Below are 22,001 nucleotides of genomic sequence, written 5' to 3' on the forward strand. Positions count from 1 at the left end.
AAGTTTTCTACAGTTTCTAGTTTGGGGAGCCTTTGGGTAGCCAGCAGCACTAGACGCGGCTCTCTGTGCTTCCGGGATGCGGGCGCAGGCACATCGCGCGTGTGACGTCATGACGTCGCACGGGCACGTGCATGTAACGTCACACGCGTGCACCCGGCTAGAGAGAGCACGGAGCTGGAGGCGGGAGTCTCTGGCGTTGGCGGCCGCGGCTGAACTAGCTGAACTAGCAAATCCTGGCTAAAAAAAGTAGGTGCGTGCTGCGGGCGGCTACCTCCACACTGTGGACCACTGCTGGCTGCAGAGTACACAGCACTGAGCACTGAGGGGGGAGCTTAATAAATATACACTCACTGGCTCACTGACGTGACATTTTTTTTAAACCAGTATCCCACATTAATATATATATATATATATATATATATATATATATATATGTGTGTGTATATATATATATATATATATATAAAATATTTGAATATATTATATATATATATATAATATATTTTATATTATATATACAGTATGTGTATATATATGTATATGTATTATACTGTATGCGTGTATATATATATATATATATATATATATATATATATATATATATATATATATATATATATATATATATATATATATACGTCCACAATTGGGGCAGCACTCCCATTAAGAAATACGTCTGCTCCGGTGCCCTCCTAGAAGCCCAAATAAGGCCCACAATATACAACCCGGTATGGCGGCACTCAGATATCAGTCACTTCTCAAGGCAGAAGTACAACGTTTCGGAGAACTTTATTCATCTGATGACGGAGTGTGAATAAAGTTCTCCGAAACGTTGTACTTCTGCCTTGAGAAGTGACTGATATCTGAGTGCCGGGTTGTGTATGTGTGTGTGTGTGTGTGTGTGTGTGTGTGTGTGTGTGTGTGTATATATATATATATATATATATATATATATATATATATATATATATATATATATATATATAAATCCAGCAGCAGCCAGCACTCCTATAAATGAAAAAATGAGGCTCAGGTGCCAGAACCAATAATAAATAAATGTCCAACAATGAACGGCACTCAGAGACAAAGATAGTTGCAAAACTTTGTATTCCAAAAAGGTCAACGTTTCGGGGAGCAAAACCCCGTCGTCTGTGTCCTGACGACGGGGTTTTGCTCCCGAAACGTTGACCTTTTTGGAATACAAAGTTTTGCAACTATCTTTGTCTCTGAGTGCCGTTCATTGTTGGACATTTATATATATATGTTTTTTTTGGATGATCAGGTATCGTTACTGTTATTTTATTTTATGTGCGGCCCAAACCAAATTGTCATCTTCTAATGTGGCCCAGGGAAGGTGAAAGGTTGGACACCCCTGATCTAGACTTTCTTCTGGATATTCCCTCAAGCAAATGTTCAACAGTAGTTTGCTATCTGGATCCTGAAAGAGTAGAGCAGTTTCTCTTAATTCAAAGTAATTGGCCCTTGGGAAGGATCGATTTTCCAGGGCAAGTGATGCTCACTGGTAAAAGGCAAATAAGCCTCCGGGGTAAATTTACAAAGGTGGGAGATTTTTAGAACTGGTGATGTTGCCCATAGCAACCAATCAGATTATATCTATTATCTGCTAGAAGCAGCTAGATAAATGGTAAGTAGAATCTGATTGGTTGCTATGGGCAACATCACCAGTTCTAAAAATCTCCCACCTTAGTAAATTTACCCCTCCGTGTCCACCCCTTTCCGAAAAATTTTGTACAGCTATCTAAATGTTACTTACTGGGAAGGTCGCGTCTAGGAAGTCTGTGAAAGCTCCATTGTACATGTGAGTGGCTTTCAAGTAAAAAGTGTACGTTAAGAAAAGTCGGGAGCTAATTCGGTTGTTTTGGCGACTAGCTCAGAGGCTGCACTTACCGGGGATTTCTGCTTGTACCCTCCTGAGGAGTGAGCAGAAATCTGTTTATAGTACGGTCTGGGTGCTGGGTGCAAGTGCTGAGCAAATGCTTTGCGCCCGGCACTTAGCATGGGAGAAGCTACTTTACACGGCTAACACTGTACATTCTCGCGCATACAGATGAATTAGCTCCCACTTTAGATGGGAGCTAATTCTATCAAACAATTGAATTGCCCAGTAGGATACATGGCTGCCAGCTGACTGACACGCCATGCCTTTCCCACCATTGGATACAATGGAGCGCCTATGCGCTACATTGTATCTACAGTGCGCAGCCTGACTGACAGCTCAGGAGCGCACAGCCAATCAGGAGAGTGCCATGACGTGGCGCTCCCTGATTGGCTAAAGGGACCATCTTCTTTGACAGCAGTACCGGGGGAGGGGGGAGGGGGGGGGGGGGTCCCGCCAGTCGGGGAAAGGGGATCCATGTGTAAACATGGATCCCCTTTCAGTGCATGATCCGGGTAATCCGATTTTTTTTTTTTTTATACCAAGTCCCTGGATTACAAACTTAAAGAAGAGGACCGATCTACACTGGATTGTTTGTGAGTATAATTTTATTTACAGGTACCCCTGGATTCTACTGGAGAAGAGGACCGACTGCTTCGTGTCAACATAGGTTTGTGTGTATGTAAGTGTGCATGTACGTTTAATAAAATTGTACTTTCACGGTGTGTTTTGTTTTTATTTGGGTATTTTTTTTGTAGTAGAACTACAGTTACCAGCGCCCCCCCCCCCCCCCCCCCCCCCCCCCGCATGCTGGTACTTGTGGTTCTCCAAGTACCAGCTTGCGGGGGAGGCTTGCTGGGACTTGTGGTTCCGCTACAAAAAAAACAATATTCTTTTTTTGACACAAAAGGCTATCAGTCGCCCATCTGCCGCCCCTGGATGGGGTGGGACAGCCTCTAGTTTCACCCCTGGCCGTTGGGTGGCTGGAGGGGGGGACCCCTTGATTTAAGGGGTCCCCACTCCTCCAGGGTACCCCGGCCAGGGGTGAGTAGTTGGTGATTTAATGCCAGGGCCGCAGGGACCAATATAAAAGTGTCCCCCGGCTGTGGCATTATATCTGACTAGTGGAGCCCGGTGCTGGTGTTAAAAATACGGGGAACCCCTACGTCTTTTGTCCGCCGTATTTTTTTCACCAGGACCAGGCGCAGAGCCCGGTGCTGGTTGTTAAAATATGGGGGAACCCCTGTCAATTTTTTCACCATATTTCTCTATCGTCCTAGTGGATGCTGGGGTTCCTGAAAGGACCATGGGGGGTAGCGGCTCCGCAGGAGACAGGGCACAAAAAGTAAAGCTTTTCCGATCAGGTGGTGTGCACTGGCTCCTCCCCCTATGACCCTCCTCCAGACTCCAGTTAGATTTTTGTGCCCGGCCGAGAAGGGTGCAATCTAGGTGGCTCTCCTAAAGAGCTGCTTAGAGAAAGTTTAGCTAGGTTTTTTATGTTACAGTGATTCCTGCTGGCAACAGGATCACTGCAGCGAGGGACTGAGGGGAGAAGGAGTCAACTCACCTGCGTGCAGGATGGATTGGCTTCTTGGCTACTGGACATCAAGCTCCAGAGGGACGATCACAGGTACAGCCTGGATGGTCACCGGAGCCGCGCCGCCGGCCCCCTTGCAGATGCTGAAGACAGAAGAGGTCCAGAATCGGCGGCTGAAGACTCCTGCAGTCTTCTAAAGGTAGCGGCACAGCACTGCAGCTGTGCGCCATTTTCCTCTCAGCACACTTCACACGGCAGTCACTGAGGGTGCAGGGCGCTGGGAGGGGGGCGCCCTGGGAGGCAAAATGAGTACCTATAAAGGCTAAAAATACCTCACATATAGCCCTAGAGGCTATATGGAGATATTTAACCCCTGCCTGATTTCTCAAAATAGCGGGAGACGAGCCCGCCGGAAAAGGGGCGGGGCCTATCTCCTCAGCACACGGCGCCATTTCCTCTCACAGCTCCGCTGGTCAGGACGGCTCCCAGGTCTCTCCCCTGCACTGCACTACAGAAACAGGGTAAAACAGAGAGGGGGGGCAAATTTATGGCGATATTTTTATATAACAAAGCAGCTATAGGGGAGCACTTATTATAAGGCTATCCCTGATATATATATAGCGCTTTTGGTGTGTGCTGGCAAACTCTCCCTCTGTCTCCCCAAAGGGCTAGTGGGTCCTGTCTTCATTAGGAGCATTCCCTGTGTGTCTGCTGTGTGTCGGTACGTGTGTGTCGACATGTATGAGGACGATATTGGTGTGGAGGCGGAGCAATTGCCAAATATGGGGATGTCACCTCCTAGGGGGTCGACACCAGAATGGATGCCTTTATTTATGGAACTACGGGATAGTGTCAACACGCTAAAGCAGTCGTTTGACGACATGAGACGGCCGGACAATCAATTAGTGCCTGTCCAGGCGACTCAAACACCGTCAGGGGCTGTGAAACGCCCTTTGCCTCAGTCGGTCGACACAGACCCAGACACAGGCGATGACTCCAGTGGTGACGGCGACGAATCAACCGTATTTTCCAGTAGGGCCACACGTTATATGATTTTGGCAATGAAGGAGGCGTTACATTTAGCTGATACTACAGGTACCACTAAACAGGGTATTATGTGGGGTATGAAAAAACTACCTATAGTTTTTCCTGAATCAGAAGAACTAAATGACGTGTGTAATGAAGCGTGGGTTGCCCCTGATAAAAAGCTGATAATTTCAAAGAAATTATTGGCATTATACCCTTTCCCGCCAGAGGTTAGGGAGCGCTGGGAAACACCTCCTAGGGTGGACAAGGCGCTAACACGCTTATCTAAACAAGTGGCGTTACCCTCTCCTGAGACGGCCGCACTTAAAGATCCATCAGATAGGAGGATGGAAAATATCCAAAAAAGTATATACACACATGCAGGTGTTATACTACGACCAGCTGTAGCAACTGCCTGGATGGGCAGTGCGGGGGTAGTTTGGTCAGAATCCCTGATTGAAAATATTGATACCCTGGACAGGGACAATATTTTACTGTCGTTAGAACAAATAAAGGATGCATTTCTTTATATGCGTGATGCACAGAGGGATATATGCACACTGGCATCACGGGTAAGTGCTATGTCCATTTCGGCCAGAAGAGCTTTATGGACGCGACAGTGGACAGGCGATGCGGATTCAAAACGGCATATGGAAGTTTTGCCGTATAAGGGGGAGGAGTTATTTGGAGTCGGTCTATCAGATTTGGTGGCCACGGCTACAGCCGGGAAATCCACCTTTCTACCTCAAGTCACTCCCCAACAGAAAAAGGCACCGACTTTTCAACCGCAGCCCTTTCGTTCCTTTAAAAATAAGAGAGCAAAGGGCTATTCATATTTGCCACGAGGCAAAGGTCGAGGGAAGAGACAGCAACACGCAGCTCCTTCCCAGGATCAGAAGCCCTCCCCGGCTTCTACAAAAGCCTCAGCATGACGCTGGGGCTTCTCAAGCGGACTCGGGGACGGTGGGCGGTCGTCTCAAAAATTACAGCGCGCAGTGGGCTCACTCGCAAGTAGATCCCTGGATCCTGCAGATAATATCTCAGGGATACAGGTTGGAATTAGAGACAGTTCCACCTCGCCGTTTCCTGAGGTCTGCTTTACCAACGTCCCCCTCCGAAAGGGAGACGGTGTTGGAAGCCATTCACAAGCTGTACTCTCAGCAGGTGATAGTCAAGGTACCTCTTCTGCAACAAGGGAAGGGGTATTATTCCACTCTTTTTGTGGTACCGAAGCCGGATGGCTCGGTAAGGCCTATTCTAAATCTGAAGTCCTTGAACCTGTACATAAAGAAGTTCAAGTTCAAAATGGAGTCACTCAGAGCAGTGATAGCGAACCTGGAAGAGGGGGACTTTATGGTATCCTTGGACATCAAGGATGCGTATCTCCACGTTCCAATTTACCCCTCACACCAGGGGTACCTCAGGTTCGTTGTACAAAACTGTCACTATCAGTTTCAGACGCTGCCGTTCGGATTGTCCACGGCACCTCGGATCTTTACAAAGGTAATGGCCGAGATGATGATTCTTCTTCGAAGAAAAGGCGTATTAATTATCCCATACTTGGACGATCTCCTAATAAGGGCGAGGTCCAGAGAACAGCTAGAGATGGGATTAGCACTGTCTCAAGAAGTGCTAAAACAGCACGGGTGGATTCTGAATATTCCAAAATCCCAGTTAATGCCGACAACTCGTCTGCTGTTCCTAGGGATGATTCTGGACACGGTTCAGAAAAAGGTTTTTCTCCCGGAGGAAAAAGCCAAGGAGTTATCCGAGCTTGTCAGGAACCTCCTAAAACCAGGAAAGGTGTCTGTACATCAATGCACAAGAGTCCTGGGAAAAATGGTGGCTTCTTACGAAGCGATTCCATTCGGCAGATTCCACGCAAGAATTTTCCAAAGGGATCTGTTGGACAAATGGTCAGGGTCGCATCTTCAGATGCACCTACGGATAACCCTGTCTCCAAGGACAAGGGTGTCTCTTCTGTGGTGGTTGCAGAGTGCTCATCTATTGGAGGGCCGCAGATTCGGCATACAGGATTGGATCCTGGTGACCACGGACGCCAGCCTGAGAGGCTGGGGAGCAGTCACACAAGGAAGAAACTTCCAGGGAGTATGGACGAGCCTGGAAACGTCTCTTCGCATAAACATTCTGGAACTAAGAGCAATATACAATGCTCTAAACCAGGCAGAACCTCTGCTTCAGGGAAAACCGGTATTGATCCAGTCGGACAACATCACGGCAGTCGCCCATGTGAACAGACAGGGCGGCACAAGAAGCAGGAGGGCAATGGCAGAAGCTGCAAGGATTCTTCGCTGGGCAGAGAATCATGTGATAGCACTGTCAGCAGTGTTCATCCCGGGAGTGGACAACTGGGAAGCAGACTTCCTCAGCAGACACGATCTTCACCCGGGAGAGTGGGGACTTCATCCAGAAGTCTTCCACATGCTGGTAACCCGTTGGGAAAGACCAATGGTGGACATGATGGCGTCTCGCCTCAACAAAAAACTGGACAGGTATTGCGCCAGGTCAAGAGATCCGCAGGCAATAGCTGTGGACGCGCTGGTAACGCCTTGGGTGTACCAGTCGGTGTATGTGTTTCCTCCTCTGCCTCTCATACCAAAAGTATTGAGAATTATACGGCAAAGAGGCGTAAGAACGATACTAGTGGTTCCGGATTGGCCAAGGAGGACTTGGTACCCGGAACTTCAAGAGATGATCACGGAAGATCCGTGGCCTCTACCTCTAAGGAGGGACTTGCTTCAGCAGGGTCCCTGTCTGTTTCAAGACTTACCGCGGCTGCGTTTGACGGCATGGCGGTTGAACGCCGGATCCTAAAGGAAAGAGGCATGCCGGAAGAAGTCATTCCTACTTTGATTAAAGCAAGGAAGGAAGTAACCGTGCAACATTATCACCGAATTTGGCGAAAATATGTTGCGTGGTGCGAAGATCGGAGTGCTCCGACGGAGGAATTTCAACTGGGTCGATTCCTACATTTCCTGCAATCAGGATTGTCAATGGGTCTCAAATTGGGATCTATTAAGGTTCAAATTTCGGCCCTGTCGATTTTCTTTCAAAAAGAATTGGCTTCAGTCCCTGAAGTCCAGACCTTTGTTAAGGGAGTGCTGCATATACAGCCTCCTGTGGTGCCTCCAGTGGCACCGTGGGATCTAAATGTGGTTTTGGACTTCCTAAAATCTCATTGGTTTGAACCACTAAAAAAGGTGGATTTGAAATATCTCACATGGAAAGTGACCATGCTTCTAGCCCTGGCTTCTGCCAGGAGAGTGTCAGAATTGGCAGCTTTATCTTACAAAAGCCCATATCTGATTTTCCATTCGGACAGGGCAGAACTGCGGACTCGTCCGCATTTTCTCCCTAAGGTGGTGTCAGCATTTCATCTGAACCAGCCTATTGTAGTGCCTGCGGCTACAAGTGACTTGGAGGACTCCAAGTTACTGGACGTTGTCAGAGCATTAAAAATATATATTGCAAGGACAGCTGGAGTCAGAAAATCTGACTCGTTGTTTATATTGTATGCACCCAACAAGATGGGTGCTCCTGCGTCTAAGCAGACGATTGCTCGTTGGATCTGTAGCACAATCCATCTTGCACATTCTGTGGCAGGCTTGCCACAGCCTAAATCTGTAAAGGCCCACTCCACAAGGAAGGTGGGCTCATCTTGGGCGGCTGCCCGAGGGGTCTCGGCATTACAACTTTGCCGAGCAGCTACGTGGTCAGGGGAGAACACGTTTGTAAAATTTTACAAATTTGATACTCTGGCTAAGGAGGACCTGGAGTTCTCTCATTCGGTGCTGCAGAGTCATCCGCACTCTCCCGCCCGTTTGGGAGCTTTGGTATAATCCCCATGGTCCTTTCAGGAACCCCAGCATCCACTAGGACGATAGAGAAAATAAGATTTTACTTACCGATAAATCTATTTCTCGGAGTCCGTAGTGGATGCTGGGCGCCCATCCCAAGTGCGGATTATCTGCATAAGTTGTACATAGTTATTGTTAACTAATTCGGGTTATTGTTGAAGGAAGCCATCTTTCAGAGGCTCCGCTGTTATCATACTGTTAACTGGGTTTAGATCACAAGTTGTACGGTGTGATTGGTGTGGCTGGTATGAGTCTTACCCGGGATTCAAAATCCTCCCTTATTGTGTACGCTCGTCCGGGCACAGTACCTAACTGGAGTCTGGAGGAGGGTCATAGGGGGAGGAGCCAGTGCACACCACCTGATCGGAAAAGCTTTACTTTTTGTGCCCTGTCTCCTGCGGAGCCGCTACCCCCCATGGTCCTTTCAGGAACCCCAGCATCCACTACGGACTCCGAGAAATAGATTTATCGGTAAGTAAAATCTTATTTTTTACAACCAGGACCGGCTCAAAAAGCTCGAGGCTGGTTATGCTTAGGAGGGGGGACCTCACGCAATTTTTTTTTCTGATTTACACCATTTCACACCCCTTCCCACTGATAAACATGCACTGATCTCTCTATTATTGTAGTCAGTAAAAAAATAGGATGTTGTAAAACGCTTGTAAAAATATTCTTTTAAAAAATCGATTGAAATAATACTTGTGGGTCATAAATAGACAAACCAAGTAGATAATCCCTTCAAATATAAATAGATATGCTATTAGCAATCAAAAAAGCACCAAAAAATACATGTTATTAAAATTTTTTATCAGCTCACGACAGAAAAATGAGGCGACATTAACTGTCGAAAAGCATTGTTGTCGAATCGACATTCTTCAATTGAATATACTTTTGTCGAAAAGCCGCTTTTTTAACATTGCAGACATGTTGAATTGCAAATTGTCGAATACCAATAAGTCGAAAATTAAACGGCAGGTTTTTTGTCGAAAAGTACTGTATTGAATTGTCGAATCCAATTCGGCAGATTTTTTTTTTTTTTTTTTTGTCGAAAATGCCCCCGTTTTTCGACAATTTCAGTAATTCGACATCAATTGAATTAACCCTTATGCTGGAAAGATCAAATGCACCGATCACGTGTTTGTCTTTTCTCAGCATTGAACGATTATGGTTCAGGTAAATACACTGAATGACCGCAAATCCGCAGGATAGGAAAAAGTCACAACAGTGTGCAGCCGGCTTAGGAGTTCAGGTTTTATGGATATCCATGCTTGAGCATAGGTGACTCCAATTAGTATTTCAGTGACATTTATCTAATAACCTGTGCTCAATTATGGATATCCTTTAAAACCTGGACTGTTATTGTGCAACAAGGACTGAGTTTGAGAAGCACCAGCCGGACCTACACTGCGTCTGTTCTAACTGCCCTGCAAATTTACATTTCATGGATTTACAATTACACTAAATGACTTTCTACTGCACCTGAGTTCAAAAGTAGAGTATTATCTCCTGGACAAGCACCGCACTCCATTACAGAGTGGCTGTAAGATCACTGGCATCATCCCTGTGTATGAATCCACCAGTCCATACGTTTCTGCAGTGCAAGTCTATGAGACACCTGCAGTGTAGTAATAGAGCCTTCTAGACCATTCCCCCTTTGCAGCATTGTAATGATGCTGTTTTTCCCCCACATCCTTTTGAGCTAACCCCGCCACACACATGGAAGGCATTCCTATTACTGAGCATGCAGCCTGGCCACTAGTGACAGCACTGATGCAAGGCACACTTAGGAATGTTAAATGAACTAATTTAAAGGACTAGTGATACATGTAATGTACTCTTCTGGCTGTGCATTGTCTGCTTTCCCTTTGTATCTACAGCAGCATGAGCTTGCAGATGACTGGAGACACTGCTTGCCCTGCTTTCCAGTCTATAGACCAAGGTTGGGGAATGAGCCATCACCTCTGGGGGCCTCCTCTTAAGGCGCTCTGAATCAGTATAATGATACTTTCATGGATAGTAAAGCATGCAAGAAGGAGCCAAAAGTAGCTGGAAAAGAAAAGTAGATAAGAGTATTTATTTATTAGCAGTTTCTTATATAGCGCAGCATATTCCATTGCGCTTTACAATTAGAACAACAGTAATAGAACAAAACTGGGTAAAAACAGACAGACATAGAGGTAGGAAGGCCCTGCTCTCAAGTTTACAATCTATAGGTATTGTATACACTCAGTTGTAGCCATTTCATTGGGGTTGATTCAATTCGGCAACTTATGAATAGCGCTGGGAATTGGCTCCCGACGCTATTCAATTCAGCTAAAGTTAAGTCGGTGAAAGCCCATTCTCGCCGACTTAACAGATAGTTTTGTCGGGAGAACGGGCATTCTCCGACTTAACTACCCGCGGCGATGCTGATTCCCGACAGAATCAGCCTCGTGCCGGCCGCGCGGCAGAACTTTTGTCGGTTTTCTTCTCTCACCCCCCGGGGATGAGAGAACTATTCCCGACAATTGCGGGTAACTAGCAGCTGAATTGAATAGTGTCGGGAGCTAATTCCCGGCGCTATTCATAAATTGCCGAATTGAATCGACCCCATCGTCTCTAATATTTGGTGGCAGGGGTAGGTGAACTCTGGCACGCCAACTGCTGTGGAACTAAACATCCCTGCATGCCTTGTCACTGTTTTAGCATGCTTTAACTGGAAAATTATGGCAGGGCATGCTTGGATGTGTAAGTCCATAGCAGCTGGAGTGCCATCAGTTGACTACCCCTGTTCTTTGGCAATCTCCTATATAATAGCCCAGATCTGTCACTCTGTGACTGTGTGGCTAACGCTGGGCGTGGCTAGGAGCTCTCATTTGGTTAGCAGCAGGTCTATCACACCCAGTCCACAGCTGATTGGGTGAGAAAACGCCTTCCCACACAGGTTACATCCAATGGGAGGCTGTGCCCTTTGGCTGCTGTGTTCCCAGAGCAGGATTTTGCTGCAGATGCAGTGGGCCTATTTTGGGGTGTGGACCTGGAGCTGCAGCTCCATCAGCCAGGCCCACTGCATCTGCAGCAACATACCCTCCAACAATTTACACCTAAAACCGCTACAAATTCGAAAGGGGGCAAGGTTACGGGTACAGCGGCGTGGCCACGCCCCTTTTCCTATACTTTCAATGGCAGTTTGGAGAGACAAAAATCGGTACAGACCATAAAAAAAAAAAAGGTACTGTACCTGCCAAAAAGGTACAGCTGGAAGGTATGCCACTGCATCTGCTGCAAGTCTCTGCATTGTAGATAGGGGAAAAAAACAACCTTTTACTGCAGCATCCTATGTCCTGCTGCCAGTCCACCTGCCCCCTCCGGCATCAACAATCCCCACTCCCTAGCCTCGGCGCAGGTGGAACAAAAGCTGCTGCGGCCACCAGCATAGATGTGTATGATAGCGGGGCAGCGGAAGGCTTTCATAGCCCTCCCTGCGCCGCATACTCTCTGAGCCCCGGGGCCGCCTCTGCGAGTGATGTGTCAGAAGTGCCTCCCCGCCACAGCCGCGCCCAGATCCCCAGAGGTCCTGACTTCGCAACACAGCACCTGGGCTGCCGGCCTGGAAGCCCCGAGATGGCTAATGTAACGGATAGAGTGGGTGATATCGCGGAGGGTAATGTCTGGACACTGAATCAATGTAAAAGGTGACAGTGCTGTGCTATGCTATGCTGTGCAGTGCAGTGGGTGTGCAGTGTCACTGACACGGGTGGTCTTCTGTTTGCCGGCGGTCGGGCTCCCGGCGCTCAGTATACCGGCGCCGGGAGCCCGACAGCCGGCATACCGACACTTATTTTCCCTTGTGGGGGTCCACGACCCCCATAGAGGGAGAATAAAATAGTGTGGCGTGCCCGTAGCGTGGCGAGCCCGCAAGGGGCTCATTTGCGCTCGCCAAGCTGTCGGTAAGCCGGCGGTCGGGCTCCCGGCGCCGGGATGCTGGTCGCCGGGAGCCCGACCGCCGGCCAGCCGTAGTGAACCCACTGACACTGCATAGCACTCTCACCTTTTACTTCGATTCAGCGAGTCATTCAGTTCTGCCAGCCATTCACCATTGTTAGCGCCGCATTACAGGGAAGTAGACGCATTAAATAAACTACACCTCCCAGCAGCCCTTAGCGCCAAAGCATTCCGGTGCTAATGCTTGCTAGGAGCTGTAGTTTGAGTGCATCATCTTCCCTGTAATTCGGCGCGTTGGGACACTGGTGCTAACAATAGTGACTGGCTGCTTGGCTGCTGTGCGAGTCTCCAGGAGAGCCACTGCCAAAGGCAGGACAACAGCTTAGCTGCTTCCAGGAGGAGAAGCATTACCTGCCCCTCCCCCACTTGCTGTACCTCTGGGCCCCATCCGCGACCCCGCCCCCCACTCTCCCCTCTACCACCCGCGGTGGCTCCGGACCCCCTCCCCCACCCACAGCACACCCACCCACCGCCCCTCCCCCACCCTCGCACCCATGGTGGCTCCGGACCCTATCCCGCGCCACCCGCCCCTTCCCAACCTGTGGCACCAGCCCCTCCCCCACCCGTGGCACCCCCGGACCCCATCCGCGTCTCCGCCACTCCGCTTAACCACAGCACCTACTAGGCGATTCATCGGGCCCTGCATGCGCTGTTCACGCATTTGCAAGGGGCTACGACCCCTTAACCATCGCACGCCCTTTGTCCATGCAATATTTAACCACTCACACAATTATGATTGGAAGTAATACTCCATATAATACGAATATTGCATGCCACAAAGGCGTGCAAGGGTTAAGCCCCTTACGACGGTGTGAAGAGCGCCCATAGGGTGCGATGAATCACCTAGTGTACTATAACTTGAGAATTGTATTGCTAAATTTCTTGAGAAAAAAAAAAGTGGTTGTAAAAGGCTTTTGTTCTCACTTTAAACTAAGACGATGCAGCGATCGCAGTCTGTAGCCCTTTGCGGAGTGCGCAAGCGCACCCAGGGAGCCCTGATTGACAGGCAGAGGCGGTGACAGGGCGGGAGGGGGCACAGCTCGGACATCGCAAGCATGTCGGGACCATTGCGGGGTCAGGCTCTGGCGGCTGCGTGACGTCACACGCAGCCGCTGTGACGTGACAGGTAGCCTTCTGCCAGCATAGCTAGGCTGCTCAGGAGATGCGCAGGCAGGGAGCCACTCAGTGGGTGCAAAAGCATTGCTGCTGTGCGATGCTTTTTCGCCCTTGTGGGGGGAGGGGGGGTATGGAGTAGGGTCAGACATGCGTGGAGGACTAGTCCTGTGCTGGGCGTCCCCCCGCATGTCTGAGAATCTGATCGTTGATGTGTTAAATTTAGCACATCTATGATCAGCTTTGAATCGCCTCCATTGTCTGTAAGAATAATAATTTTATTTATATATCCCTAAGAAGACTTGAGGCGCTCGTACCTGATTATTATACTTTAAAATGAACTGCCCGGAAGTTATGTCTGGTTTGCATGTCCTAGATGTGGAATAGGCAATCTTTGGCATCCAGCTTAACACATACTGTAGTGGTTGGAACCTACATTTTACTGTCGTACTAGCTGTTCTACCCGTTCTTTGTACGGGAGTTTCTGATTTTCACGGTAGTAAATGTGTTCAAAATTATGTAAATCTATAGAGATGTAAATATGAGACGTCTTAATGTAAGTAAATATTAATCCATGATTCTTGTCGTTACCCAAGGAGCACTCGTAGCATACACAGTAAAAAGTGACAGGACCATTTTTGTAGTTTATGAAATTCTACACACTGGAGGTGGTATCCAAATTTTGATACGATTGTGCGTTTTGGGTGTTATCGTTCATACAACGCAAGACACACATCAGTAAGGACGTCATTATGTCAACCCCTTTTTCATCCCCTTAGGGGATGTTTATCAAAATTCTAATTTACGTAGTTTTCCTATTTCCCACCTGAAGAATACTAATAGGGGGGAGGTACACACGGAAGAGATCCGTTCTTAAAATCTAAGCATTCTGACTAGGTTGCTTAGATTTTAAGCATGGATCTCTCGTGTGTATGCCCCCCAGCGATAGCTATGCGCGTCGCTGTCGCCGGTGCTAGATTGGTCTACATGCAGGCACAATCTAGCACATCGGTCATTTCACCCGCTGGGTGAAATGAGCCGCCCCCCCCCCCCCCCCCCCCTCGCTCAGCACGCATCGCGCTGTGCTGAGCGGGGGCAAGAGATGTGTGCTGAGCGGTCTTTGACATATCGATCAGCACACATCTCTCCCCGTGTGTACTGGCTTTTAGTTATATTTCAGCTTCCTAACATATCTGGAAGTAAGAGAATTAGTGATGAGTCAGTGAGTGAGGGCTTATATATCTCTATCTATCAGAAGTAATGAATGTGAGGAAGAGGTGGGGGGAGGGACTGTTGAAGTTGGCAAATTTGTCAAATTGGCTCAAGTTACAATTTTGCATTGGCCGTTAGTTGGTTAAAGTGAAGTACATGTACAGTAATTTGATTTTGGCTACACAATGTGAAAATTGAGGCCCTTATATCTTTGGTCTAATGTCAGACTGGAAACATACAATCTGTCTGGCATCTCTGGCGCAGGAAGTTTGTGGGACAAAGATGTGTAGATTGTCTCGGCATGAAACCATGTAAGAAATTATGTTTTGTGCTGAGCCGATCATTATTTTGCTAATTGCTACTTTTCAGTGTGACATGTAATTTTTTTACTACTGTAGAATGTCTCTATATAGTGTAGCTGTCACAAAGTGAAGCGTTTGTATAGAGCGCTTTGTTAAAGGAAGCTTTAGGATAGGAGGGGGACTAGTCTATTTTAGATTACTTACTGTGCCTTATAATGGCAGCCAGTCTGGGTTTATTTGGACAGCTTTCATGTTCTGTAGGAAGACAAAAGACATTACCTATCCAGAGGGAAGCCTTTCTTTGTCATTTTATAGATCACTTTTTTTTACCCCTTTGTTCTAGAAGGTGAAGTTTTCTGGACAACACATCATAAAATATGGTAATAACTTTCTGCACATACTACGGGAATTTGTACTCCATTGTGCTATCACTGTGATGGAGTTGGACAAAGTTCAGAAGACTGGAGTAATGTGGGGTCATCTATTGTAGTGAAGACGAAAGGTGCTGTTTCAGCACAATTACTAGTTACCTACATTACTTTTTAAGTGACTCAAACTTCTGGATCGATGTCACAGTGATCATTCATAAGTAAAACCTAACTTGCCATCCACTTTTGTGTGTGAGAAATTAGTGATAGGTTTATTGTCTGGTAGGTGGCTGGGTGACTGGTGCGGGTCACTGGTCTCGCATCTGTGCCACCATACACAATGGACAACGTATTTGGAGGATTTACTTTTTGTACATATAAAGTAAACTATCACATCTTGCATCCTGTTTCATTTCAATAAAGGTGGTACATTTATTTTAATTTTAAAAACCTGCAATTTAGTTCATTGTTACAAGTTTGAAAGGGCTGTCAAAGTCATTTGATCAAGTCATGTGAGGTGACTTTGGCAATCCAGTTAGTACTACAGGGCTGTAGCTCCCAGGTTAAGTGCCCGGAGCTATTCGGATAAACCTATGGGGCCCTACTCATTTGACAATGCGCCGCCGAGGTGCCCGACGGCCGAAACGACCGACGAGCGACCCGGCGGCGGGGGGGCAGTGACGGGGTGAGTGAAGTTTCTTCACTCCCCCCGTCACGCGGCTGCATTGAAGTGCAGGCAAATATGGACGAGATCGTCCATATTGGCCTGCATGCACAGCCGACGGGAGACCAGCGATGAACGAGCGCGGGGCCGCGCATCGTTCATCGCTGGAGTCTCCACACTGAAAGATATGAACGAGTTCTCGTTCATTTATGAACGAGATCGTTCATATCTTGCAGAAAATCGGCCAGTGTGTAGGGCCTATATGGGAAGCCTGTGACTAGCATTTAACCTGGTGAGAGCAGAAATCCTTGTTAACTAGTGTCTCAGGGTAGTTGCGTGTTTGCACCGAACATTAGTTGCGGTAAGGTGAATCCCTGGGGTAAGGGTTGGGTGTGATGCAGTCAGTTGAATAGCTTTGGGGTCTTAACCTGGTCCCTTTTATTTCCATGGTGCTAATTGAAGAGACCCCTTTGTGTTTAGTAATTTTTATTTTTTTTATTTATTAAGTTTCTTATATAGCGCAGCATTTTCCGTTGCGCTTTACAATTAGAACAACAGTAATAGAACAAAACTGGATAAAAACCGACAGATATAGAGGTAGGAAGGCCCTGCTCGCAAGCTTACAATCTATAGGGAAATAGGCATTGATACACAAGGATAGATGCTACCTATTGCATAATGGTCCACCAGATTGCTAGGTTCTTAATGGGTTGTATGATATGATCACCCAGCAATGTTGGCCAAGTGCCAGGAGGGTGTGAGAATAAAGAAAGATATGTGATGTTATGTATACTGTACAGAGGATATAATTAGATAGGGAAGCACTGAAGGTTATGTGGGTGGGTCTGGAATTTGATAGGCTTGTCTGAAGAGGTGAGTTTTCAGGGAACGTTTAGAGGTTTAGAGACTAGAGGTGAGTCTTATTGTGCGTGGGAGGGCATTCCACAGAGTGGGTGAAGCCCGGTTAAAGTCCTGTAATTTTGAGTGTGAACAACTAATACATGTGGATGAGAGACGCAGATCTTGTGCAGAGCGGAGAGGTCTGGTAGGGAGATATTTTGAGATAAGTGAAGAGATGTATGTTGATGCAGTTTGGTTAATGGCCTTGTATGAAGGTAAAAGTATTTTATACGGTAGAATACCGGTAACCAATGGATGGTTCATTCTGATAGAAGTGGCTGCCCTGCCTGGATGGATGTCGATATTCTTGTGAAGCTTCCTCACACCGAACTTAATGCACTACGTAAGAGTAATTAGGTTCTGATTTTCTTTATTCCCTTTTTGTTTATTGAGACTGCTAGTAACCTGTATATCTTTTCTAAAACTCCTTATATTCTTTGTAATCTTTATACCCTTGTAAACCCAAAGATATTTCTAAATTATAATAAAAATAATTAGTTCTGACTGCTGTGTTCTTGAACCCAAGTGAAGTACATGTTACCTATTTTTTCATGAGCTATTGAGATTTGTGGTTACATGTAAAGCTAAAGACGGCTGTAACCTCTCATGAGCTGGGCCCTCCACCCACTTGGTTCTCACCCTGCACTTCAGTCCGCACCCAGGGGTAAATTTACTAAGATGGGAGTTCTATTTAAGATTGGATGTTGCCAATAGCAACCAATCAGATTCCAGCTATTATCTTCTAGAAGGTGCTAGGTAAGTGAGAAGTAGAATCTGATTGGTTGCTATGGGCAACATCCCACCTTAAATAGAACTCCCATCTTAGTAAATTTACCCCCCTGTCTCCAGTCTGCTCCCCCCCCCCATACAGTCAAAAATTCTCATCCTTTCTGTCTGCCCTTCTCACGGCACAGTGGGGCAGATTTTGTCTCTCCGGCCACCACTAGATGGCGCCCAATGGAGCAATTCAATTGTAGATCCGTTCAGGTGCGCATGCAGCCGGGGAGATGCATTTGAGCTCGCAGCCTCCTGATGTGTGAGCTGTAATGTGTAAACGCCATGATTTGGGTGCTCAAACCGGAGTTGAGTGTCCAAACCTGTACTTCAGACTGGTTTAGCAACTCGTACTAGTGAGCGCTCATACGGGGCATGCACGCCCAACAGGGACAACAATTGAATAGCCCGAGTGGGCGCCCAGTACGTTTGGGTGTCCACAAAACCATTGGATCGGCCCCACTGAGTGCAGCCATCATCTATGGTCACTCATTTGTAGAATTAACTAGTTTGTTTTTATTTACCTTGTATTGTCCGTCTGAATTTTATTTTATATTGTCTCATTTGTTTAAAGCACATGTTCTCAAACTCTGAGTCCTCAGGACCCCACACGGTGCATGTTTTGCAGGTCTCCTCACAAAATCACAAGTGAAATAATTAGCTCCACCTGTGGACCTTTTAAAAAGTGTCGGTGAGTAATTAATACACCTGTGCACCTGCTGGGTTACCTGCAAAACATGCTCTGTGTGGGGTCCTGAGGACAGAGGGGCAGATGTATTAACATGGAGAAGGCATAAGGAAGTGATATACCAGTGATAAATGCAAGGTGATAAATACACCAGCCAATCAGTTCCCATATGTAAATTAACAGTTAGGAGCTGATTGGCTGGTGCATTATCACCTTGTACTTAACACTGCGTTATCACTGCTTTATCACTTCCTTAAGCCTTCTCCGGGTTAATACATCTACCCCATTGTTTGAGAACCCCTGGTTTAAAGTATTTTCATTTTCCCAGTACGGCACTGTCGACACTTGGTGGTGCCATATAAGTAAAATATCCTAATCATTTTAGAGACATTGTGGTGGTGTGTATCTTTTAGTTTTGTCACTTCCTCCTCACAGCATGTTATGTGGGGCAAGATGGAGGTAGAGGATGTACAGAGCCAGGTGTTTTGTAGCCTCTGTTGCCTACATTATGTGCCATGAGACTTTGGTTGCTATGCCACTGTATAGAATAGCATCCTGAAAAGTAATGGGATATAGTAAATGCCAACTTATGTTAATAGCCTTCACAGTAATGAAACAAACAAACACAAACAAACAAAAAAAAAAAAACCTCTAAAAAAGTCGAATTGAGATGAGGGGGGAGAGCCGCGGCAGACGGGGGACAGCAGCGTTGCAGGAAGATGTGTCACAGCCGCCAGACCTCACTGCAGCGTCCACTCTGTTCCAGCAAGCGGGACCTCACTTGCTGGAGCCGGGTGGATGCTGCCATGAGGGACAGCTATTACACATCCTCCTGCAGCGCTGTGCTGTAGCGCTGCTGTCCCCTGTCTCCCCGCGGCTCTCACCCGTCTTCCCGCGGCTCTCCCCCCTCTCCTCCTCTCTGATCCCACATCTCGGTTCGACTTTTTTTTTTTTTTTAAGTCGAACTGAGATGGTCGGAAACAGGGCCAAAACCTGTCGAATTTGGCCCTGTTTCCCGCAGAAGTACGCGAATCGGCAGATTCCCCGACTTGTCGAATAAAAATGCTCGAGACTGAATAGGTCGGAACCCCTTCCGACCTGACAGTCAAAAACTGCTGTCTTTTCGACAAGACTGCAGTTTCGACCTTAATTGAATATACCCCTATATGTTTTTACTTGAGCTTGCTGCTTTACCTCCACTTTTTGCAATGTCAGTATAGCTATAATGCATAGGCTGGTGTGGGTGAAATAATCTCTGTGCCAGATAGATCTAGTGGACTGTACCCTGTGGCGCACACAGTAGTGGAGGCAAATGTTTCTGTGGCCTGCATATGTAATGGGATTACGACTTTTCAGTCCACAAAGACCTAGACGTTCATGAATGAAAGTCATGCTTCATATTAGTCATTAATAAAATGATGTCACTACTAAAATGATGTCACCGCTTCCTAGCAAACTGGTCAGCACACAAAATGTATGCCACTAGTGGGTGTACGTGACCAGTCCACTCTAAGGGGTATAATATATTTACTAAAGTGCGGATTTATAGAAGTGGAGATGTTGCCCATAGCAACCAATTGCATTCTTTCTATTATCTACTAGATGGGGCTAGATACATGATACGTAGAATCTGATTGGTTTCTATGGGCAACATCTCTAACTTCTATAAACAGAAACTTTAGCAAACATACCCCTGAGAAGCTATGGAAGGTGTGTATCCACTGACATTTATCTGTAGCCATTAGGTGACTGCTGAACATGTTTTAGGTACTTTGGCTACCTGGCATTTGGGACATTTCTGGGCTAACTTAAAAGCAAGATCAACGTGCTCCAAAATCACAGCTGATACTGGGCAGCTGGTGTTATATAGCGGCATATATGGACCAGAAAAACCGATGCAAGATGACCCAGTCCACTGCTATTATTCTGTAGCTGCGTACACACTGAAGCAACAGGAATTCGTTCTGACATTGGAATGATACCTATCAGCCCGGATTGCCCATACACACTGGAGTAACTTTTAGTGAAGGACGGAATGATCATGTTCCGTTCTTCATTAGCATACTACAGTCCGCTAGCAATATCGTCAAGTTTGTTGTGCAAGACATCAAACCTGACTGTCGCTAGTGACCACTGGCAACCGCATATTGTACATACACACTGTCCGATATGCGCTGATCCGGTGTATCTGACCAACATATCACTCAGTGTGTACCTAGGTTTCTGTGTCTACTGGCATCTGTTGTGCCTGGATATTGCCCACAACATGTGTGATCAAATTAACAAAAGTCAGGGCGATAGCTCCCCAAATGTCCAAAGCCCTTAAAGCAGTATAATGATCCATGTATATGTTGCAATACCATCTTTGTAATGGACGTGCCTGATGTCTGGCAATTCACATCATTCCGTATAAGGTGAATTACATCTTAAGAGGATTTACACTGTCTGTTGCTTACACAACCACTGGTGTGAGAACTGTCCAGTTCCTGTATATAATCTCAAAAGGGTGACTTTTATGTTTTTGGGGTTTTTTTTCAACTTGAAGCAAGATCTGTGTCTCTCCCCTCCTTTTACAGGCTGGGTTTGAAAAATGACAGTTGGTAGCTGATTGGTTAGTACTTTAGGGGCAGATGTATTAACCTGGAGAAGGGATAAAGCAGTGATAAGTGGAAAGTGATAACGCACCAACCAATCATTATGGATTTGAAAAATCAGGAGCTGTCTGGCTGGTGCGTTATTACCTTATACTTATCACTTCTTTATCACTTCTCCAAGGCTGAATACATCTGCCCCTTTATCTCTCTCACAGCTTTGATAAATCTTTATTATTATTATTATTATTATTATTATTATTATGGTGATGATGATGATGGTAGGAGCAGTTAACATTTACTTTTTCTTTTCTTTTTTTTGTGGGGAGGTGTGGACGGTCCGTTTAGTGAATTATGTCATTATTTTTATAAGGGTATGCTTATAAAATCTGCCTAACATTAATCGCCTATGTGTTCCATAGTAGAAAACCTATATGGATTAACGTTGTCTGTTATGACAAGTTTCACCACCGTTTCTACATTCTCTGTCTTTAAATGGTTCAATTAGTGCTGGTGCGGCTGGTGTTCACTGGTTGGTCTTTCAGGCTGCGGGGTGGTCATTATGCGGGCTTGTTGGCAGATGTGTTAATAACTAATTTAGCATGCATACATTGACCGCGACCTACCACAGAATAGTGTACAGATGCTGACTGCCTTCCTTTTACTGTGTTTTAGGAAAGATGACCGAGATTATGCACTGAAACAAATAGAAGGTACTGGAATCTCTATGTCCGCATGTAGAGAAATTGCAGTAAGTAGATTTGTTTTTAATAGTTCAACTTTGCTTTTCTTTTTATAAAAGACCCCAAAACCTGGAAATACAAGTTGCCTGACATGAAAGAGCTTCTAACAACATTCACAAACATCGATCTAAGGGGGGGCAATTCAATTGTTTTTCGCTTCGTCCGATGGAACATTTAATTTGTTGCTTAGTTCGGGTGCAAACAGCTGCCGGCACTGGCATTTCTGCCACTCAGAACTTTAGATGGGTACTTTACACAGCTAAATGTAATCTGTTTGGACGTGATTAGCACGATATAAAAAATAAATTGAATTGCGACTCCCGA

At 46.3% G+C, this 22,001-nt stretch overlaps 1 protein-coding gene across 1 annotated transcript in view; it reads left to right on the top strand.

The window, feature by feature from the left end:
* CDK8 (cyclin dependent kinase 8) overlaps positions 1 to 22,001 on the top strand; it is a 168,137-nt gene that overhangs the window by 15,880 nt on the left and 130,256 nt on the right. Inside the window, exon 2 of the mRNA XM_063951700.1 lies at positions 21,610 to 21,685. Within this exon, the coding sequence (XP_063807770.1) occupies positions 21,610 to 21,685 (76 nt within the window). The remainder of the gene's footprint in view (positions 1 to 21,609; positions 21,686 to 22,001) is intronic.

The sequence above is a fragment of the Pseudophryne corroboree genome, chromosome 2, assembly GCF_028390025.1.
Source record: "Pseudophryne corroboree isolate aPseCor3 chromosome 2, aPseCor3.hap2, whole genome shotgun sequence".
In the NCBI taxonomy this organism is placed as follows: domain Eukaryota; kingdom Metazoa; phylum Chordata; class Amphibia; order Anura; family Myobatrachidae; genus Pseudophryne; species Pseudophryne corroboree.